The 24,411-nt window shown below is 40.2% G+C and overlaps 1 protein-coding gene across 2 annotated transcripts in view; it reads right to left on the reverse strand.

The window, feature by feature from the left end:
• The window catches only part of SLC24A4 (solute carrier family 24 member 4), a 98,421-nt gene extending 74,010 nt beyond the window's left edge, over positions 1 to 24,411 (reverse strand). Inside the window, exons 1-2 of one of the 2 annotated variants that reach the window (XM_030042365.2) lie at positions 23,780 to 24,411; positions 21,210 to 21,320 (exon numbers count right to left, since the gene is read on the reverse strand). In XM_030042365.2, coding sequence (XP_029898225.1) covers positions 21,210 to 21,320; positions 23,780 to 23,936 — 268 coding nt within the window. In that variant the 5' untranslated portion in view covers positions 23,937 to 24,411. The remainder of the gene's footprint in view (positions 1 to 21,209; positions 21,321 to 23,779) is intronic. The other variant, XM_030042375.2, reaches the window with a different exon arrangement.

Consider the following 24,411-nt stretch of genomic DNA (forward strand, 5'->3'; position numbering starts at 1 on the left):
TCAGTCTGCAGCAATGTCTGCTGACCAGTTCTGCAGATGCTACATGATCTGTAGAGGGCCTTTGGTGTGGGGGGAATAGTTGGAATGAGATCAATAGTTCATGCAAGAAGAAACCACCAGCTTTGGTTGAAAATTCAGAATAGAAGAAATGAAGTGGTGACATGACATTCACTCCTTAAGATTCAAAACACTGCTCTATGTTAATATTGAGCATAATCCAATGTATGCATGGAAAAGGTAATAATTAGAATATAGATTTTGTTTCTTTTTATACAAGCAATCTTTCTTTTCAATAGTATTGTTTCACAGCCTGTGAAGGGGCATCCCTCTCCCACAATAGTATCAGTTCAAAAATAAGAAATTAAATTTTCTTCAAGGTCTGTTTAAGAACACTCAAAATTTCTACCTTCAGCAGAGCCTGTTAACAACGTGCTTAAATGCTCTCCTGAATTAGGGCCATAATTTGATTATGTATTGCATGAGATCAAGCTGGCAGTTGATTTTAAAATATTTCCTTAAAACATCCACAGATGTAGAATTATATAATTAAGCTATTTTAGATCATTTAATGAGGTTTCAAAAAATCTACTAATAGTAATTTGTCACTTGGAAGCTTGTGCTGTTAGACTTACGGTTACTAAGGCAGACTGCCTTACCAGAGCAGGGGGACAAGAAAAAACATCTTTGTGAAAAAAATACAACCTTCTAAACGTTTTACTTAAGAGCGCTTTTGCTTTAATATCTACGGTAAACAAAAACAGAGTAGGATACAGTATACTATACAGGTTTTATTAGTATTCACTTGAGATGACCTCTATTACTCACCAGCATATTCAAACATTGGAAACACTAACAAAACGTTCACATGACAAGACACAACTGTGTATTCCGCTCCTTCAGTCACTCACCACACATGCACACATCAGTGACAGTAGGCATGTGACATACATCACAGGATCTCTCAGTGGAGGTCTTAGCCCTAGGGGTTTTTAGATAATTATGCCAGAGTAACATGACATGCTCTTGCAACCTTGCCTCTCAGAGTTCAAAATTCAGAGTTCTTTCCTGAAGAAATCTATATTTAATAAGTGCTCCAGGGCATACAATTTACATAAAAGTGTCCGGAATCATAAAATAATGCTGACCACTGAGTCCTTGAAAAGGACAGGCTTGGTTGCTGTTCCAAAGGTAACAAGACACAATGGAAATGCTCTGCTGTAGCAGAGGAACATGGTTATGAGCACTGTTCTTGAGTATGTCTACTCAGATGCTGTATTATTATTTATGATAATACATTTATTTTTATGAGCTTGGCTGGTCAGCCAAATTTCTATTTCCTGTGCTACACTGCACCCATCTGCCTGACATGAAGTGGATTTGCTTTTCAGAAAGAGGAGAGAACACTGAACGTGGTAGGACTATAAAGAACGGGAAGAAAATATTTCAGCTTTGATGTTTCAGTAAACATGCATACTTAGAGAAAAAATATAATCTTTGTTTTCTGGTCAAATACACTCAACCAAAGCATACATATTACTGAACGGATAGAACCATGTCGCTATTCATACACGGGACTGGGAGGTGGTGGACATTCTCCCAAAAAGGGATAAGATAAATAAGTGAACACGAGGGGGAGCTGTAAGTGCAGAGGGAGAGAGGCACAAACGGGCACCACACCAACCTCCTGCGATGGCCCAATTTCCTCACGATTTCCATGAAATATATATACTCTCTCAGTTGAACTCTTCTAGTTAAAAAGAGATCCACACTACAATAAGCACCCTGAGTTTATTACAGTTTATGTTCATTGGATGGAAGAAGCATTGCTACGCATGCCCAAAAATTACGAAGTCTAATTACTACCTCAGCTACTCAGCTGTAACATACTTTGCAAGTGAGACCAGTAAGCAATGAGACATGCAGAAAGCCTACAGTCCATCCACATTTTAGTGACTTTCCACAACAGGAGCTAGTGATAATGTACAGTGAGGATATAAAGACTGGGAATTGTTTAAATACAGAATTTAAAAATATAAAGATACACAATGCTGCTACTTACAGATCGTGTGTGCATGCTCAGTAGGTGAATGAAGAAATCAATAAAAAAAAGCACTCAAAGGTACACTGTAGAAGCTAACAACCAGTATGATGATGTATGATATAGTGTCTAAAGAACAGTCTCAGCTTCTGTAGACTTGGGCTTCTGAAGAATTGAATCCTCCAGTGCAGGTTTCAGTCACAAGCGAAGAGCACTGAGCAGCTGCCTGGGGCAGTAAGTGACAGCAGCAGTAGCTGCTGGGCTGCCTGACTGAATGAACCTGCATGACAAATTTGGCGATGAACAGCATTTGAGGAGTGAGTCAGCAGTGCCTACTTGATGGGAAAAGTAGATTTGGAGCACTCTATATTAACAACACTTAGGGGGTAAATTGCCAGTCCTGGAAGAGCAAGGATAGGACAAGAGTCCTAAAATACTCCTAGCAGCCAATACAAGAGCCAGACCCTGGCAGAAAGAATCAGCTGGCATTTTGAAATCACATACTCCATATGCAGATGGAGACAGTAAGCACAGCATCCTAATTTTTACTTCCTAAACATCTTTCCTCTACTACATGTAATCAATAAGAAATGAATAATGGAAAGGCCCAGTTACACTATACATGTCTTGTCACTTGTTCTATGAGACAGAGCAGTAATGCCTGCACCAACACAAACAAGACAATTAAACGTCCTTCAAAATCACACGGACACAAGTTCTTCCAAAAATCGTATTTGTAGTAGAAGGGTCTCTTAATCAAAGCAATTCACAAAAGCCTAAGACAAACCAAAGCAAAATGAAGAGTCATGGGCAAAATGTAAAGAAATGCAATGCAATAGCAAATTAAGAAAGAAGCTGGTCACGTTTCTACCATCTTAGCTGGGCCTTTACCAAAACGTACTTAGAATCATGTCTCTGGAGATTGAATTTCTCCAATATAACACTGACTATGAAGGATGCTTGTTTTAGAACAGAAAAGTAAGATACACCAAATTCATCTGACTCTCAGTGTGCAAGGTATTTAGGATGTCTCTCCACTAAGGATAAACATGCCCTACATGACTAACAGTCTGAGTTTTAAATGGCTAATATCACATGGAAGTTACTCTCATCATAAACAACCAACATGATATGCATTACAGGGAACCAAACTTTTAATGGTTAAGTGCTCACAACTGTCTAAAGAGCCAGATATTCAACAGTTTAAAAAAATCCCCACTGTCATCACTGTTTTTGAATGGGTGGATATTATTTTAAATTTGCAGATACAATAGCTGTAGCATAAGATTTAGTATGTTGTTCGAAAGGTCTGTGATTTTGTCATTAAATATTTTCAGGGAGGAGTTATTTGAAATGCAAGGTTCAATTTGAGAAACAATTTAAGTGTATCTTGGGTATATGTAACTACCCAGTGTTGAGTAGTCTGCGTTTATCACTGTCTTTCTGTTTGTAGTATTCTGCAGCTTCCATTACTGTAGCATAGCATCTCAGCCTAATGCATGCAACTTCATTGGACTTTTGTGAGACAGAAAAGAATTTTTTTAGTCAAACTCCATAAATTAGGCCTGCAACACGGAGGATTAGATCAGAACCACCAAATTTAGGTCTAAACCAGAACAAATGCAGAACTTCAGTAAATAAGTCTTAAGAAACGATCCAGAAAGTCTGCACTAGCAGTTAACTACCCCTGGAGGAAGCAGGAATTCAGCACCTCCCTGTTTATCTTGCAGGTTCCCTAGGCAGTTTCACCTGCACAGAGCTACCTTCATCTGGGAAACGAGGCAACTAGCTTTTACCTGAGCAACACTACTCTCCAGTAACAGGGTAAAACTGCATTAAAATCTGCCACAGGCCCTAGAGAGGCTAAATCAATTAGGTATGCTCAAAGTACTCCTTACACATATCAGTAAGGTGAATTCAGCACAAGCCACATTTACTATGGCCATTTTCATTTTAAAAAGTAAAACCTAAATCCTTCAATTTCCTGACTAGTGCTCTCACATCTCACTGGCCACTAATTCAAGAGAGTACTACCTCTCCCTAAAAAAGAAGATACAGATCATAACTATTTCAAATACAGACATAAAGTTGATTCATACAGTGTAACAGTTTTGCATCTTTGCACATTTACTAGTAAGTCAGTCCAAAATGAGTGAGAAAGTGTTGCTAGCAAGGCAAAACAGCTCCACAGTTCCCAACCTGCTCCATAAGAACTGCTAACTTTTGAACATGAGTTTTCTCCTACAGTCAGAGACTTTCACTCTCTGCTGCTTCACTGTCCCCCACCCCAGCAGCTCCTCGTGTTTAGTGAGAAAGATTCTGTAGTGAGGGCAACTATTCCAATTCTACCTGAGGTACTTGTCAAAACCCCTTTTTTTTTTTGTTCAGAAGTCCTCACTGACTTCACTGGGAGTGCTGCAGGTATGATTTGGGGTTAGAGACCTACAGCACTCCAGAGAGAAAATACAGTTGTTCTAAAACAAGGCAGAAGGTTTAACTTTTCCCCTACTGTTAAGTGCCAAGATGTCCAGGTACCTAAGGATGCACTTAGCGAGATTGCCAAAGACATCTAACTCCAACTGAGATACAGAGAACTGAGAAACTTTACTCCAAAGATTTCATAGAGAATCTGTCTATATCTAAGTGTTGAGGCTCTTAAAATCCCACTCTACACCTCATTTCCCTCTCCTGTTCAAGGGAATTTTCCTTACTGACTTTAATAAGAATGGAATCAATTGCTTTTTAGTAAAATAACCAATTATTTCACTGTCAGAGAAACAATTTCTATGGACAGGGGTACAACTCACACTACAACAATATTTTGTTTATTAAGCTGTCGATATCAGTTCCATAGCTTTGAATGCACAGAAATAGGTAAAGAACTTAATTTTTAAGGGGGACACAGTGCTATCAGACCACACACAACACTTGCTAACATCATCTGGTGCTTTTCCACATGCCAAGGACAACAAACAGCCTCAAGCATAGAGATTTACAGTTTCTGTTTTACCACCCAAAGTCATCTACCATGATTAAAGGTACTTCTATGCAAAAGATAGCACAAGAAGATTGCCTGGAAGTAATTCATTTTCATCGTCTCCCTCTCTGAGAGGGAAACACTTCAAGCAATGGCTACTTTGCTTTCCACCAGACAAATTAGTTTCACTGCGGTCTTTTTCAGATGTATAACCCATGAATTTTAAGTTAGTTGTAAAAGTCCACAGGAACCCAGTTTAACATCTTCCATCTGTACTGATTTAAACACTCTTCTTGAACAGCAACAATAACAGTTTTGAAATGTCCTTTCCCGTAGCTCGTTCCCTTCCTTCCTCCTACTTATCTATACACTCTCTAACCATTTTAATGACACAGGGATATCTCAGTACTTTAACAATAAAATTGAGCATGTCAATGTTTTTGCTATATAATTAGTGGAGGAAATATAAACACCTAACAGCAAACTCTGTGATTTTGTATGATTTAATATCAGAACAGAATTTCACTATTTAAAATTACGAATAAGCTTCACAGACAGCTACGCAGTCCTGCTGTGAAAGAAAAATGGTTTCACAATAAATTAAGAGAAAACTTTAAATTTCTTCTCTTTTATAAGGTGCATTAGTAACGTGAATTAAGAATGGTGTCTCTGACAATGCCAAAATAAAGGATATTTCTCTCAGTGGAATTAAGATTTTAATACTTTGCCTTTGATCTGAATTACATAGTATTCTTTAAATCCAAGAACACAAAATTCCAGACTTCCGTAAATAACCTGGAGCTTGCTAGCACAAATCTGTCAACTAACAAATCCTTCTTCATCTCTCCAAAGGCTGCATTTTTAAAGGTCATTAGATGGTCAGCTCACACACTAGCTTTACAGATCATGTAAATGTAACAGACAAAGACATATAAAATCTCCATTCCCCATTTCAAGTAGCAGTGCTTCTTAACAGTGCATCATCCCTGATGTAAATCAGAGAACCTGCATGCAGTTAATATCTGCAGGTACTAATAGCAAGATCCTAGCTTCCACTAGATGAAGCAGTCCAATGCAGGTACTAATAGCAAGATCCTAGCTTCCACTAGATGAAGCAGTCCAATGCAGGTACTAATAGCAAGATCCTAGCTTCCACTAGATGAAGCAGTCCAATGCTGCATTTGCTGTGTATGGAGAAGTCCTACTGATGTAAACAGTGGCTCAGGAAGGGCCAGTGGGGCCACAACACTAAAATATTCCTTTAAAGGAAAAAAAAAACCAAACCACACAAAAACCTTGATTCCTGCATGAGTCTAAGTCCGCATTTTGCCTTAACACAGGCTGAACCATGAATGATCCTTTCTGATGGATACTCAAGGCATTGGAAATGTCTCAGTTTGAGACAAACAACTTCAACTTCAGGTTAATTACAGGTTTCATTTTAAAGTTGTGCATAAATGCTGTACTAAGTCAGAATGTTTGCTGAAGTGAGCCAAGTGAAATAATGAATTAGATCCACCATGAGTATACTTAAAACTCTGCTCTTCAAACTGAAGTGAATGCATGGTAGTGTGGTGTATTGTAACTCCCAGTTCTAGGCAGCTTTGTCCCAAGGCAAAAATGCGTCCCCCTCCAGGGACTGCTGTTCGTGTGCTAGTACCTCAGCTGTAAAACTCCATTCCATAGTCTGTTTCCAAAAAGTGGACAAAAAAAAAAAAGTCAATTAAATGAAAAATTAATACAAACACCAAGAGTAAGTAAGTACAAACCTCTAAATGTAGCCATACATTTAGACTAACTTTGAGAGATAGGACTATTTCTGTAATACTGAAGTGCAACCCCATTTGTGCGGGTCATTTCACTTTAGCTGAGATGTCACTCCAGCCTGTCCTCAATGCTATGTGGGAGGTTTATACTAATCAGCTTTTTTCTCAACTTAAATTCTAGCATCACATCAATAGCTGTTACACAACATCAAGAAATATGACCTGTGCTGATTAATGAAAACCAACCTGGTCCTGTTTTCAAGCATCTGAATTAACAGATATTTTCCCCCATAAAATTATTTCACATCATAAAGTTAAATGTTTTAGTTAAAAACAAATAACTACAAAGATGCATCATGCTCTAAAAAGCCAGAGCTATTTTACAGTTAGCATTAACTTTTGGTAAGCTGGGGGGAGGGGGAGGAACAACAACAACAACAAATTTAGAGATTTTTATCATCAATTAACACCTCACAACAGTATGATTTTTCTCACAACTTTAATTACGTGTTTCTATCTTCATACATTGGAGAGAGAACGTTTTCTCAGAAGGGAGAAAAAGCGCACTCCTTTCCCAAGTTTGTTTCAAAGAAAATCAAATTATCTGAATTATTTTCTCATAAAACATAGACCATACAGCTCAACAGCCAATAAAGCCAAATTTCTATTCTTGGTTTTTGTTATTTTGTAGTGGTAAAGCTGCCTGGGACTCATAGCAGCATTTGAAGGAACACTCATGGAATTTAAGCCTTCTAAATTCTTCAAAAATCCTTCAGCTAACAGAATTTTTCTCTAAAGCAAACAGAAAAAAGGAAAGAGAAAAAAAAAAGAGAGAGAAAATAAAGAAGTCAAACACATGTCCAGTCAAAGCACACATGTGTTCACATATCAGACTTCAGGAAGAATCAAAACATAGTGTAACTCTGGTTAATCTCATAATTGCAAGAGGCTTTTATCCGTAGCTGTTAAATAATACGATCCAAGTTGCCTCTCCAAGATTAAGTGTATAAAGTCACCATGCAACTAAAATAGCAAGTCAATGAAGGGTATGCTACACCATTTACATAAAGAAGAGAAAGATCATTTTTAGTAATCACCCTTGTAAAAGAATTACTGTTGTTTCCTTAACACACAAATATATTTACTAGCAGAATATAAATGCATTCATTGGGAACATAATGACTGTAAAACTTTGAATTTTTACTCCTGTAAATGCCTAATCTGATACACTGTTTGAAAACAAGCAATCCATTTGTTTTTCCCATATTAAAGATAAATTTTACAGGCAGAAAAGGAGCAAAGGTATTTTTGCAGAGGAAAAAAAGAAATAATCAGGGCAATGAACTGAATAATCTGAGGATAAGAAACAGGTGCCTCACTGACAAGCTACACCACATTTATACTCGCTCTAAATCAGAATTTATACTGTGGCACATAAGTAGGTGCAGATCTACTATTGGGAAAGCCAGGATCATCTTCATTCTCTGTGGAGAACAAGGCTTACTATTATGAAGATGCTTTTCATGTTCAGAGCCCAATCTAACTGGGTAATATTTTTAGAAGGGATAAAGGGATCTAGGTTCCCCACTAGTGTTCAATTAATTTTTTGTTCCCTGGGAAAAAAAAAAAAAAGTGGCGTGAAAGAATATAGGGGAAAATCACAAAGGGCAGTCACTGCTGCAGGCTCAGCTAGAATTGAGGATTTCCTGGTCCCTATGCCATGCTGAAACACTGGATCTGGGTCTCTTGCAGTAAAAATCAGTGTATAAGGTTATTATGCAGCCCTGTACATTTCATGTCAAGGCACAGAACTACTGAACACAAACTTCAGCTGCTACTTTACAATAGTCATTAAAACAAAAGACAAACATATCTGTAACTTACAAAAAGAGAAGCAAGATTTAGTTGTAAAAGCTCCAAACAAGATGAACAAAAACCTCTCTCCACTTAGTACAGTGACTGAACTTAGTTTTCCATACAAAACAGATGATAATCTGTTTTTTATAATAATGATCAAGATGTCAGTTTGGGGGTCATGTCTGTAGGCACTCAAGAGTCATGGAGGTGTCACCCCCTACTACAGCCTGACCACAGCGAGATGTCACAGGACTAAGCACCTTAGCACAGACAGGCACACAGCCAATGTTGTCCAACATAGCCATTTGCCACCCTACACTTTGGATACAGGAGGTCCTCATCTCTTCCACAAGTCATCAGATGTGCTCCCCTCTGTCCTGGTTGCAGCTGGAATAGAGTTCATTTTCTTCCTAGTAGCTGGTATAGTGTTATGTTTTGGATTTAGGATGAGAAGAATGTTGGTAACACACTGATGTTTTCAGTTGTTGCTAAGTAGCATTTATACTAAGTCAAGGATTTTTCAGCTTCTGATGCCCAGCCAGCAAGAAGGCTGGAGGGGCACAAGAAGTTGGGAGGGGACACAGCCAGGGCAGCTGACCCAAACTGGCCAAAGGTGTATTCCATACCATGTGATGTCATGTCTAGTATATAAACTCGGGGGAGTTGGCCACGGGGGCGGATCACTGCTCGGGAACTGACTCGGCATCGGTCGGCAAGTAGCGAGCAATTGCATTGTGCATCGCTTGTTTTGTATATTCCAATCCTTTTATTATTATTGTCATAATATTATTATTATTATTGTCTGTCTTTCTGTCCTATTAAACTGCCTTTATCTCAACCCACAAGTTTTACTTTTTTCTCTGACTCTCTCCCCCATCCCATTGGCTGGGGAGGAGTGAGCAAGCGGCTGTGTGGTGCTTAGTTGCTGGCTGGGGTTAAACCACGACACCCTCACAGCTGAAGTATCTGGCAGAGGTGCAATCTCTTCTCCTCAGAGCTGCACAGCAGTGCTCAACTGTAAGAGGCCAGTCTGGAGTCAGCAATGTGGTAGGACCAAAATATTTGGAATCAGTTACTGGATAGAAGGGAAGAATTTTAGTTGTGAAGATGATAATTTTATTCATTAAGAAGCATATAGTACATGTATCACTATTCCCATCCCATCTGCAATCTCATCCCAGAAGAATAGTAATGCTAGTGGCATTTGTATAGCATTTGACCATGCAGGAGCTGGAATGGGGGAGGAAATATTGAATTTTGAAAGTGTCCAACAAAACCAAAAGATTCTGCAAGTAATTTCATGCATTCCACCAAATCTGACCTATTTCAAAAGCCACTGAGCTTACAGAAACACAGGACTTTTTAAGATCCTGAAGTGCTTGTACGAACACAGCAACTATCCTTTTTTCAAATATTTCTCTTACATGTGCAAATTGGTCTTGTACCTACATCTATGGGTACAAGCTGGTGAAATAGTTACTAGGAGAATTTCACAAGTAGTTATTTAGCAGAGACTTAATTATTCTTTAGCCACTCAGCAATTTTTTCTTTAAAGAAAATTTGAGTCCAGAGTGCAAAATGGGTATCGTGATTGTTTCATAAACAGTTATAAGTACTCCTTTCAACATAAGCATTTTGTGCTAGTTTTGCTATCTCCGAGACTACATGAAGAGTAATATTGTTCCTACTGTCAAAACTCCATAACACATTAGAAAATCAAACTCTAAGTTGGGTGGGACCAGACTCTGTGCTATACATAAAATAAATAACATTGAACCAAGCTGACTAATTTCCCTTTACCAGTTCGTTGTCTTGCAGAGAAAGCAGCCTAGCTCCAACTTTTAATTACCTAAGTAGTACTTACTAAACTTAGTTGCCCTGAATATCCACAGATTAAAGCAGTTCTGGAGATGATCCCAGATAGTCTTTCCAAGTAAGAACTCTCCCATCAGGTGATGTTACTAATAAATCCTGGACAACCAAATAACTATAACAAACCCATACGGAACTAAAAATCATATTTTATTAGCTTCAAATATGAAGTATTTGTTCCACACTCAAAAGTCAGACAAAGCCTCCCCTCACCCCCCCATCTCCCCCAATGAAATAATAAAACCCCAAATACTCAAAAAACCTTAGAGTCAGGCACAAGTACAGGTTTGCTTACACATGAGAAAATACTGCTGAACTCTTTCTTTCTTTCCTTTTTCAGCCTGCAAGCAACAAGAGGTCTCATTTTATCCCTGGTATGGCAAAGGAGTGTTGGTATTTATACAGTCCCTCTCACACAGTGGTCCCCCAAAAAAACATTCCCCAGTGGTAGAACCATCACCACAGCAGAGACCTGCAACTTCCCTAGTCACAATTTTTCATCTCCATTCTCTGTGGACAGCAGCTGGCCCACAGATGGGCCAGCCAGGCATCTCCCCACCCCCTTGTGGGAGCAACTGAAAAGATCTTTAAGTTCCAAGATTGCTCCATCAGTCCTTCTCCCTCTAAGTTAAGGAGAAGGAGAAATGATAATTGCTCTGTAATGTAGCATTCAGCTATCTGGTATAACTGGCTGGGAAGTGGTAACCACTTTAATTCCTAGAGGCAAGCTGGATACTTCACTTGACAACCTTTAGCTATCACCATAAATCAAAAGCATTCAGTATACTGAAGCAGTTCTGGGCGTATCATTGCCCTATTTATACTAGTAACTAGTCTTGGTGCCCCATGTTAGGCTTTGTAAAAACATACGGCCGGGGAAAAAACATCTTTACTGTGAAAAGTTACATTTCTTATGAAAAAAGCACAGTAAAAGAGTCAAGTCATTATGAGCTGATCAGGAAGGAGAGCAGAGAGGCCATGGTGGTAGCAGCAACAGCTCCAGGCTCAATGAACTTAGTATGGCTACAATTTATGATTAAGGGGGGAAAAAAATGCAGCTTAGCTACTGACTCTCCCTGGAGACTTTGGGCAAGTCACTTTGCCTTTTTCAGTCTTCTTTTTCCTTTTCCTTGTCCATTCCCATTAGGTGCTCTTAGGGACTGCCACTGCATCTCACAACAAGGACAGACAATGATATAGCTCCATAGGGACCCTCCTCTTCTCCTTCCACCCTCAACTCGCAAAGCCTCTATGCATGACTGAAACAGGACTAATTAACATGCTAGCTTTGACTTCTTCCCTGTCTAGCCAATCCCAGCTGGCCAATCTCCTGGGAGCACCATGATACTCATGGCTTATGAATTGAGATTAAAAAAAGGAGAGAATTATAATATTCCAGACAGTTTCTTTCACATACTGATCTGCAAGGGGCTACATAAAAATAAGAAAAGGCAAATGGACATTGGAAACTCATCTCAAAGTTTCAGCGCAGATCCTGTGGAGGGATTTAAAGAAGGGTGATGTAATCAGGCAAAGAATGCAACCTTTATGAAGGTATGAAAAAGTTTTTAAAGAGAGAAGATTCTCACCAAAGAACTAAACCAGAAACAGCGTCTCACCATCCAGCAACAAATCTGTAGGGCAGAACCTCAACTGCTGTAAACTGTCACAGCTGTAACGACATAGTGGAGTTAAGGAAGTGTACACAGCGCGGATACGCTCCCAGAAGCCCTAAAGAACAAATGCCTCTCTCTTTGAGAGTCTATGTTTTGGGCTAGGAACTCACAAAATTCAAAGCACATACTGATTCACAGTAAATGGGGGGGAAATCTATTTTCCCCATTTCAGTCTCTTTGAGCTTCTAAACATAAATTTCATCCATTTTAACTTTACCATTCCCAAAGTTTAAATGTTTCCCACCATCTGTGAATATTTACATCTTGCTATTCAAAGGTTTAAATACCTCTGTGCAATAGACCCAGTCATATTACCCTCAACCCACTGAACAAATGAGTGCATCATATGCAGGGGAAAAATAATTCATCAGGTTTTGGCAATCTCTGAGAATAGTCCAACAAGCAAGTATGTATGGAAACTGAACAGGCAGAGTCTAAATTATCTTCTTGCTTGCAGGAAGGTACATTTGCCACTGTTCCCCATTATGGGTAGAGAATGTCACTCTCTCAAGATCATTAACACAGCACTTGTCATTAACATTAAACTGTTAATTTAATGTTGCAAAAAAGGAAACAATTGAATGAGCACATGTACATGTAGCTTGCATTCTACCTGAAGTGTCTGCTCTGCTGTACTTCAACTTATCAGTAGAGTCCCAGCAGGAATGAATTTGACTCAGTTTCTAAGGCTATTACATTTTCTACTATAATGTCTTCAACATCTGTCAACCATAAAGAATAAAGGAAACCATCACTCTTTATTGCCTGAAGGTCTTACCTTCCTGTAGAACAGGAGTGATGCCAGTTTAATTGTCAGCAGGTTCATGGAATATTCTCAGCCTGCTAGGTGGATAACCACATCTATTCTGTAAAAAGTCATTGGCATTAATGAATACAGTAATAGATATGTGTAATAAAATTTTGTAACTTCTGAAAAAAATAATTCAATTATGAGGGTCCTTAGAAATATTAGCAGAACAAAGTTTAAAATTAATTTACTGGAATGAAATTGCACACTGTGCCTAAGTGTATTTTTAAATCAGTCATTTTGACCCTCAAACAAACACTGAGATTCAGAGAGACAGAGTTGTAGCTCAGGATTCTCCCATCGTTCATTACCCAAATTCAGCCTCCCTTTACTCATCATGTTCCTTTCACCTATCCTCCAACTCCAGGCTCCATGACTGGATAATCTTAGTCTTCCTACCACCCAATTCCAAATCCCAAGTTTCTCTATCCCTCTTGCAGCTTCTGGTGACCATTTTCTACCTCCAGGTGCTTTTCACAATCTACTTCCCTACAGCCCAGTTCTGTGCTTGTCCAGTTTTGCCTGAATCCTCCACATTGGTGGCCCAAGTTATGGACTGATGAGACACTGAGAGCATGGAGATGAAGTAATGAATGCAGTTTTAACATCTCTCAAATAATTCAGTACCTCATAAAGACTCTGTCCTAGACCGACCCCAAGGGTATGGATTAATGCTCACAGACTGATTTACAATGCCTTTTCAACCCACCTCCTACAACAGTCAAGTGAGGTGTGGTAGCAACTGTGCATGATATAAAGCAAGACAGCAGTATTTTCTGTCTCAACTGCAGTACATGGTGACATGTCACAAACAATAAGGTAAAAAGCAAGCAGTGAAAATGAAATTGCCATGGACAAGGATGGGTAAATTTAAACACGGCCTTTATACAGCACAATTTTCTGAGCAGAAAATGGAGCAGATTTCCACACAGAAAGGTCTATCTGCATGGTAATACTAGTGAAGAACAAATCTAAATACACACACACTATCCCACATTAAGTGTGAGACAGTCAGCGATACCATGGAGATCTACTTGCCCAAGTCTCATTAACTTGGTTTTGAAATCGCCAGTTCAGGTTTTCAAATATGTCCTGAGTGAAATATATTTCATTCAGTTTCCATACCAGATCACAGGAAAACTCAGGTTGGATGGAACCCCAGGAGGTCATATTAGTCCAAACTTCTGTTCAAACATCATCTTTGCAGGAGCCTAGATCAGGACTGAGATATCTGGATTTGATTCTTTGTTCTACCACATATTTCCTCTTTGACCTCAGGTCACTAATTTACACAGCTTCTGTCTGCCTGAGTTGTCTGCAGTCACAGAAAAAGAGATGTTGCACTATTGCAACATTAACATTTGAGAAATGTTTAGGTAATGTAGTTCGAAATACAGGCAACCAGACATCTAAATATTAGAGCTGGGCTAATATGGGAAACTTTACATCTTAGTCTAGTACTCCAGAGCATTCAGCCTGGGTGTTTTGTTCCATTCAAAGAAAGTAAGGGCCTGTGTCCACAGATGTTAAATTTGGTTCTGAAGTTGCTACATTTTAGAAATTCTGATTTTTGTTTCAAGCCTGCTTCTTGGTATCAGAGCAAAGACGTAGTTTGTAAAAGTCCCTATCCACAGTGTTCTTCCTGGACCAAAACCAACAGTAAATAAAACTGAGTCATATGAAATAAAAATTATATCAAGTAACATTTTTATTATGTTTAAGAATATACAGTAATATATTGAGTAGTATTTCTTTTTGTTTCATTTGCCCTTGTTTACTACATCTCTAAATGGCATTTTAGTCAGACACTTATTTACTGTGTGTTAAAATACTTCCTGCAAACTTGGCACCTAGACCTGGGGAAATGGATAAATTACCCTGGAGTTAGTTTTCTGTTCTCAGCTCTCCAGGGGATGCTACTGGCAGGTTGAGCCAAAGCACAGGGAGATGTTTGTCTCATTTCTTTCTACTATTTTGGATGCCAGTATTAATACACTGCTAGAAAATGAACAGCTCAGAGAACAGGTTGGCTATTTTTTAAATTCTACCTTTGAACAAAGCACATTTCTTAAACTGCTTCACAAAAAAATAAACAAAAAACTTTTCCCAATTAACTTCAATGACATCTACCTGCCAACCCTTTTAATACCCACATCAATAAGCCAGGCAAAGAGTGTCAGAAGTTCAACCTAAATCTAGGTGTGAATTCTGATTAGGAGACCTTGGGGGCCACAGAAGAAAAACTTGCCATTAAACATTTGTCACTTGCCCTCAACTAGTCCACTAAAAGTGGTTTTAAATTGTCACACATCTATCTCCCCCTGGAAACAGAAACCATCCAAGTGAGAACACAATCAATAAAGTTTACCGCTCAGCATCTACAGGGACAAGAGTGAGTCCAGAGACACCAGGGAGGAGGAACAACCCAAAACAAATAAGACACCACAAGCATGTGACAAGTGGCTACAGAAATAAGCTACATGCTAGCTGGTTAGTAAGTCTTTCCACTACATCAATATGTGCATCTGTGCACATATACACACACACACGTTTGCTGGACACTGCATCTATATGTTATGTGAATACTATATGCATAAAGCAACTAAGAAATTTTTTCTTAAACCTTTCCTCATTTTCATTTCTTTTTAGACCAACACAAGAACAGGATATTTAAGGCTGGTAAATTTCCTGGTCTTTGAGGTCATAAGACATTGGAGCAAAGAAACACTTTAAATGAACATGTATGCACTATCGACAAATCTATCTAATACAACAGTGGCACGTTTTCTATGCATCAAGGCAGAGAGCAAGTCTGACTAAAAGGCTAGTGGGAAATATTTGCAAATAACATAACACAGTTATTGTCTGTATTACCTCAACGAGACCATGGTCTTTCTGTGCTATGCACCATACAAATGCATAGTAAGAGAACCTGCAAGTCATGCTGAGCTTACCAATTCAGACTGTTCATGAAACAAAGGATTACAGTGAAATTATTAATACCTACTCCTTAAAAGTGGAGGTCTAAGGCATTTATCCATGCTATAAAATGGAAGTTTGATCTAGGGAAGATCACAAGCACATTGTTTAAAAGAAATACATGTTATCACATTATTTAAAGAGAATTTACATCAGCACAAAATGACATATTCCACTAGCAACAAAAGTATGTCTAGATCAGCATTTATTACACAAAGTTTATGATCTTAAGGCGTCTATAAGGATTTAGAAAAAAAGGATCTATCAATACAGCATATTGAGAATGATGCATTTAACTAAGTACTGCATTTGTTAAATATAATGGATGGAAATCTACGCTTCCTGTAGTGTCTTTACAACAAACGTACAAGAAATAGCTTTTTCTATCCTTTTCGAAAATTACTTTGAAAGGTCAGTCCTGTCTTCTCTAGTCAGTGAGAACACCATCATCGATTTTTGTAAAAATAGTAACAGACTCTTGTACTCTCTATGGTATGTTAACAAAACTGTCTAAGATTTTTGTAGTTTCTCTACAATGTATCACATCCTACATCAGTCCACAAGGTTATAACTAACAGTGTAAAATATACACGGACTTAATGACTTTTGATCCTGATCCAGAACTCAGTTATACACATGCCACTGGGAAACACACCTTATTTCACTGTAGAGGACTGATTCTTTCTCTCTCACTGCAAGAACAGAAAGCGTTGCTACAATGTGCCTTTCAGTTCTAAAGTAAAAAGGCAGCATGGCTCAGAAAGAAATGCTAACCCCTGCCTTTCCCCCAACCCACAATTCATCTTTACCCACTAATAACAATAGGAGGAGCACACTTGAATCAAATCCCTAGCTATTTAAAATCAGTGTAGCTCATGAACTGTCCATGGTTGACAAACCGCTGGACAGAAAACCCCAGACTTTCAATTTTAAGGCAGCTCACTGACTAGTGTCAGAGACTAATGGAAATATATTCCAATACATTTCTAATTCACAGCCAAGTAGTTTAAATATCCTCTGTACTGTATACAGGGATTACTTGAAAATATTCACAACTGAAAGGAGTCCAGATCAGTTGCTTTAACAGCCTAACACAACCCAGTGGAGTCACGTGGTTAGAAACATCGCACCACCCAGTCACCCCAGCTTGTAATTGCTCTGGAAACGTTACTCAGAGTTCTGGAGGACGTGGAGTCATGGGAACATTTTGAAACAAGTAGCGAGCCATTGGAGCAGAGAAGCTATAAATCAGACTTGCTGGGCAGATGGCACTGCAAGCTAGTGAGCTGATGGCAGATGGAAGTGAGAGCTTGGAAAAGGCAAAAAAATTGGTTGCAAACTAATGAGATCTGTTAAGATGCTAGAGACAACTACTCTCCTTTTCTGATCGCTCTACTTTAAGTGAGGGTCAGATCAACCACTCCTCCCACAGGAATTTACCCAGGAAAAGTTTTCAGACCCATAAAGAAAAGGTAGCTTGGTTTCCCCCAAAGAGGGATACCAACAGCAGCCATCCAGAGAGTAACTCAATATGAAAAAAGCCTAAGATTCATAACTTAAAAATCCCAGGCTCTCATGAAATTTTTGAAGTCCAGAGCCTTCTACATACAATCTATAAGCCCTCCAGCCTGGCTCCAGGACAATATAAAGACTTTTATCTTTTCATGGCAGAGGAGCTTCCAACAAAGGGGAAGTTTCAAGCCAGGAAGGATCTTTGATGGAAAAATGCTACACACCACGTTAACTTTGGTGACAATTTGGTCTTAGTCCAGACTAGAACTGAGGTTGGCTTGATGCTCACAAATGCTCCACCTCCTTCCTGCAGCTGACCTACAGTTCCTTTGCTGCTGTTACAGGATAGATAGTATCTAGAACTCCTTAAGACTGCAGAATAGTTACTATCAGAAAAAACATGTAGCACCTCTTAAGATATTAATGAATATCTTAATTCTAAGCTCCAAATGTTAGAAAAACCTTTCTCCTCTAGTTATATATACATACATATATACATACACACATACATATATATACGCACATACATATTTTCCTCTCCTTTGTCAGACCCTCAGGGTTCTTTTTTAAAGCAGCATTGCCAAGACTTCAAAGTTTTTTCTGTTCTGATAGCATAGCCCCACAAGCATTAACAATGTTTCCAGAATAACCCAATACAAAATGATCTACTTTAGTAAATGAGACAACCTCAGACAGTGTAGGCTATGTGAGCTTCTACCAGACAGCAGCTTCCACAAGCTTCTAACATTACTTCTAGAAGCTTATGGAGTTTTCCTCCCAAGATGTATTACCAAGGGTGAGCCTTTCTTACCACTGTCATGAACTGCAGGATCTCACGGTCTTATAAACTTCTACAGATGCAATTTGTGACAACTGAGGATTTTTTTTTTATTTGCATGTAAGTAAGAAAAGGGGTTGAAGTGGTAAATAAATTAACTTTGTTGAAAGCCTTTGGGAAAAGTGAAGTAAAGCCATAGACTTGTGTGGGAAGCTAATAAAGAGGGAGCACAGCCATAGCACTGCAATGACACAAAGGATTAACAGGCTCTCAGCAAGAACTTGAATTTCCCAAAGTATTATGAAGTTCTTGTATCCTAAACACACATAGAAAAACATCCACATAGCATAAGAAAACTGCTATATACCATATACACACCCGTGCATTTGCAGGGCCCCTAATGCTTAAGGCATATACAGAAATGACATAGGTAAGAATAAGTACTTCTCATAAAGGAGCCTACAGAGAGGACTGTGTTCATACAACATATATACATATTAACTATCTGTTCTTAAGATTTAAAAAAAAAGACCAGAAATAAAATCCACCCATTTAGAAGGGTTTGACAGCTCATTCCTGAGATTTTCATTACATTGGGATAAGCACATGACTGAAAGCTTACATATTCCAGCTAAAAATTCACACTTTCTCACCAATTTTCTATGCAATCTTGATCAAGTCTCTTGACCTTTCCTGGGACTACCTTCTCCAGATGAAGTCATGGGGTTACACAAGCTACATTCCCATGTTGATGAATTACGCTACTTGCTCATTTTTGATAGGTTTTAGGTCATTGTACCTTCTTCTCATTGCAGGGCAAATCTCAATCTCTGACAACCAGACAAAAATGAGGGGGGGCGGGGAGGGAAGCAAACCACCCCCACCCCCCCCCCCCCCAAACCCACAAAAGTTATTACTGAGCAATAACGGTCATGGGTTCTTACAGACCCATTCCTGTTCAACAAACATCAATTTCAGGTATTTTCAGATGCTCCCTTTATTTGCAGCTATCTTACATCTAGACACTCTTGCAGCATCTAAATCCCCCCTTCAGCTGCAGAAGATACACAGAGATAAGCTGTACATAACTGCAGAATAACAGGAAGTGACTAAAAAAATGCTGTAATTGCAATCATGTGACATATATGATCTGTAAATCTGTGTTCTAACAGAAGAAACACCTTTAAAAAGAAAGGCTAATTCCAGCACTGTGACTAGAAATCATGAATTTAATGCAAGTCTCATATTTTCCTTAAACCCTCAGCATCCTGTGGCATATTTGGGCCTCTCGTGTGTACAGCTCTTGTGGTTACAGACAGAAGTGCACCTCAACGACCTGAATTTCAGAAAGCACATCAAAATGACCCGACTGTATTTATTTATTCCAATTGGTTTTAAACTAATCTTAAAATTTTATAGGAATAGAGGGAGTTGAGCTGTTTGTTCTAAACATCTGGAGAAGTCAACACTGCTCCTGGTATTCCAATTTACACATAAGCATACGTTTTCCCGTGGCAGTTTTATCATATCATTGTAAAAAAGTTCTTATTCATACTAAATGGAAATCCCCATCAAGAACTTCGATGGGCATCTTTCTGATCCAGCTTCTATGATTTTGTGGCCTTTGTTGGCTTGGCTCCAAGTGTGCTGCTAAGTATGTGTTCAGACATGATCACACTGATGCATCCACATATGTGGAGAAAAATGGAAGAGGAGTGGGAAAGAATAGTATTTTCTGATATTCATCAAGAATAATTACATGTTTCCAAAAGGTCATTTTTGTCTTCTTTCTTGTCTGTGAACAACTTTGACAGACAAATCAACAGTATCATAAGGTTACAGATGCAGATAACAGCAAACTAACCCACAAAGTTCTTAACAGAAGCACAGAGAAGCTCTTGGACATCAAGATGATACAGTTAAAGCTTTTGGACCCACATACTTTGTGCAACGTTCTTGCACTCCTCTCTCAGAAGTGCATAAGCACAGTAGTGATCCTCAATCAACAGGTGCCTCAGCATTACAACAGACATGTAACTGGGGGGCAGGGCAGGAGGGGTATTGCTCCAAACTCTTCTATTGCCTGGGGCTGACAGTATCTGAGAACTGGGGATACTGTTTGCAAGAAGGCACAGGCTCTGCTGTCATCAGAGCTGATCAAAGAGTCATATTTTAAAAAAATAAATAAATCTGAATTTTTAATTAATTTGGCTAGTGCCATTGGCAAAACGTCTTGTCTCCCACACACCGTAAACCACAGAAAGGCAAGGAGAGAGAGAAAGGAAATACACACTGGAAAGACAGATGGGAAGATGAAAGCATTGGGGACTAACACTGCTATTAAAATGCGTCATCTATCCCTGCCCTCAATCAACTCTTATCACCTGGCCAGGATAGATACCCTGAAGTAAAATGGATTCCAGGGTTTCCATATTACTTACCTCACCATCCCCCTCCACACAATATAAATTCCTACTCTGAATACATAGTTCATCATTGAACAAGGAAAACGTGATTAAATGTATAATGGTAATGAACACAAATTACTGTGCTCAGATGGTATCTCAAACACTGCATGTTTAGCTACCCATAGTTTCAAGAAGAGTACACCTCTTATTACCTGTGCAATATACACAGCATCAGTTAGATAGGAATAATCACCGAAAGAAACAAATCAAGAAATCAAATTGTCAGCATGAGTCTCATAACCCCAAAACATTCTTCTACGTGAACATTAACTTCCACCTTTGAAAGATAAAGTCATGGCATTATATAGCACAACAAACTATTTCTACACAGAACAGTCCTGCCTTTTTTTTTTTATTTTTTTTTTTTAAGTTTGACACTTTTACATTTACCCTAACATATCACTGCAGCTTGGTCATGACACCACTACGCAATACATCTCAAGAGCTTCTAAGACACCGCAAAGTTTTCCCATCTTACCTGGCTCTGTACAGTTCTTTTCTTCATGTGTCCCGTTAGGTGACGCCATCAACCTTCTATTCCTCCACATTTCCGACAAAACGCGTCTGTCTCCAATAGTTGATTCTCGGCCTGTATTAAATAGAAAGAGCTTATGCCCACTATCACTGATACTTTCCTGCATCATCTTAACTGTACTATATGCCCCCACTAGTGAGGAGCATGGACAGACCAGCAAAATCAAGGTGTGACTGGGGCACATGCCAACACATACATATGCTAGGTGCCTCTAGCTATAAAGGGTGGAACTAGCTATGAAAGTCCAGTGTCAGAGCTGTTAGCATGTTCTGGCTATCAGAATACCTGGCTGTGACCCACAATGGGAAAATATTCTGCAGCAAACAAATGCTGAAGCCTGCACCTGTGAAACTCAACACTTAGCATTCCTATAGATGAAACCAGCCCAGCCCAGCTATGCTGACATGAGCAACAATCATACTTCCATTTAGTCATCTGCTCTTGCACATATTACGTTACTGATTTCTCAAAAAATAAAAATGCTTATGGACATGTTCCAGTTACATTTTGGTTTATTCCGAGTCTAAGGGCTGATCTTTTCAATGTTGGGTTTACTTGATAATATCAATCCCGCATAACTTGTCAAAGAAAATGGAAAATAACTGCACTGTGAATCCCCACAAGTCTTAAGAAAAAACAAACTTCTTTAGAAGTCAATGGAACTTTTGCCTAAACTCATATTCCAGAAGCATTCTCAATGGAACTTGCTGAATAGAGTATAGAAGGAGCACTTGTGATAATGCAGGGTATGCAATTATAATAATCAAGGGAAGAATAGAACCTCTTAATTAAATCACTTCCATCTCAACCTCATCCATTTCAAATGAACATATTATAATAACAAATATTCTTCCGCGGCTGATCTTAGAGTTTATATTCAGTCATCATGTAATGTTTGTGCTTGTGTTACAGTGACTCTTGCAAAAAAATCTAGCTTGGAAGTTAGTTTGGCTAGAGTATTTGCTAAAATATTCTGATGCCACAATTATAAGAAACCTAGAGAACAGATGGTCAGTGTTTATGGATACAATATACTGTAATTAGCCAGCTGAAAAAAACTACCTGATGCAGCATACCATCAAAAATTAGGTTATGAGGGATTTAGTTGATAACCCAGGAGATTAAAAACTTTCATTAGTCATGACATTTTTCATGTAAATCTAAAAAAGTTCTGGAAAACTGTTATCTGCAACAACCCCCCCCCCCCCCTCAAACTATGTAAACATAATCATATCCAAATTACTTGCTTTCACAAACCAGTAAGTTTATGAAAATAAGTAACTGGTGCAAGGAAGAAAAAAAAAAAGCATAGGCATGACAAACAGTTCTAAAGAAAGCAAGCAACAGTTTACCTCTAAAACCACAATTAAAAAAAAAGTTTAAAGTCCTAAGATGAGCAATATGCTAATATGGTCTAAGACACTGAATTCTTACATGGATAGGTTGTTGCCATCCTAGATATATTTCAAACAACCCAGGCAATAATTTGAGCACAAGACCATTAGAAAGTATGACAAGTTCCATCAGATTTTTCTTCCCTAAAGCACACATTTTAACTTCAGCTTTAATTTAAGCAGATGACCCATCCTAATTCTGCTGAAATCTTGTTTTCTTATATTAAACATGAACATAGGATCTGGGCTTAATTTGATTTTGTTCTTAAATACCCAAGGATTGTTGGCAGTCCTACCCAGACCCATGTGCTGTCCCAGCAACCTTAGACTTCATATCTGAGGGATGCAAAGCATGTTGCAAGAAGAGGGCCTGAAGCTGCACACTTACAGCTCAAACTGTGCCAGCAGGTGGGGGGGAAAAAAAAAAAAAAGCAACAAAACAAACAAGGAATGGGAATGATAGAGTTAATTATAAATGCATCAGTTTACCAACATGGCACTTGCACAAAGAATGCAACAGACTCTCTCTATAAAACATGAGATTAGCGCTGTTCCTTGCCTAAAATACAGAATTTTCTGTCAAATCCACACTGGGGCGGGGGGGGGGGGGGGGGGGGGGGGGGGGAAGATGGAGCAAAGAAGCAGTTGTAGCTGATGGAGGTTTACAGCCTAAAGGATAAAAATGAAAGGTGGCCCGAAGTTGCAGAAGGGACCACAAGCGGCTGGAGAGGATTCAGCTCTGATGCAGCGGCAGGGGGAACCTACTTCAGGGCCCTTCCCAGGCACGCCGCTGCCCCGCGATTCCCGACCCGAAGCCCTCCGAGAGGCACGGCGGGCTCGGTGCTGGGAAGCCCTCGCCCACGGGGCGCCAGCGACGCCGCTGCCTCCTTTCCCCGCGGCTGCGGCCACGCACCTGCTCGGCACGGGGGTTTCTCCGGAGGAACCCGCGCTGCTCCCCCGCCTCGCCAGCCCGCTGGGGTATTTCCACTGAGAAACTCAAAAGGGGAACAGCCGCGGACGCTTGACCCCGCCGACCCCCGGCTGCCCGCGGGGCGGCAGCCCCCGGGCCGCTCCAGCCGCCCTCCCGGCCCCGCCGGTCCCGCCGCCGCAGCCACTCACCCAGTCTGGAGAGCAGGCTGGACATGCACCAGACGAAGAAGAGGATGGCGCAGATGAAGCCCAGCTGCTGCAGCAGCATCTCCCGCCTCTTGCGAACTTTCCTCAGCATAAGCAGCATGGTCTTCGGGCGGGCGAGCGGCGTCTCGTCCGGCTCCATGGGAGCAAGCGCGGGCGCCGAGGGGGCGGCCAGCAGGTCGGTCGGAAAGCGGGGATCACTCCCGGTGGCTTCCCGCAGACGGCTCCATGTCGGGCGGGCTGCAGCGCGGAGAGAAGCCGATGCCTAACGCCTCAGGTCGGCAGCGGCGAAGCAGAGGCAGGTGGAGGCGGGCGGGGGCGCGGGGAGGACGGCGGCGGCAGACCGGAGAGGGGGGGAGGGCCAGGCGTCGCTCTCAGGGCCCGGGCTGAGCCCCGCGCCCCACACGCACCATGGCCGGCGGCGGAGGAAGCGGCGCGGCGGCGCCCCGCGCTCCTCTGTCAGCGGCCGCCCCGCAGCGTGCCACGGGCTGCCAGTCAGCACCGAGGGACGGCGGCACCCATGCGGCTCACTGCCCGCCCCGGCCAAGTTTGAAGTTTATCCCTTTCTCCCTCCCTCCCGCCCTCCCGCCGCCGCCGCCAGCGGCAGGTGGGCGGAA

Source organism: Aquila chrysaetos, chromosome 2, assembly GCF_900496995.4.
Source record: "Aquila chrysaetos chrysaetos chromosome 2, bAquChr1.4, whole genome shotgun sequence".
Classification (NCBI taxonomy): Eukaryota; Metazoa; Chordata; class Aves; order Accipitriformes; family Accipitridae; genus Aquila; species Aquila chrysaetos.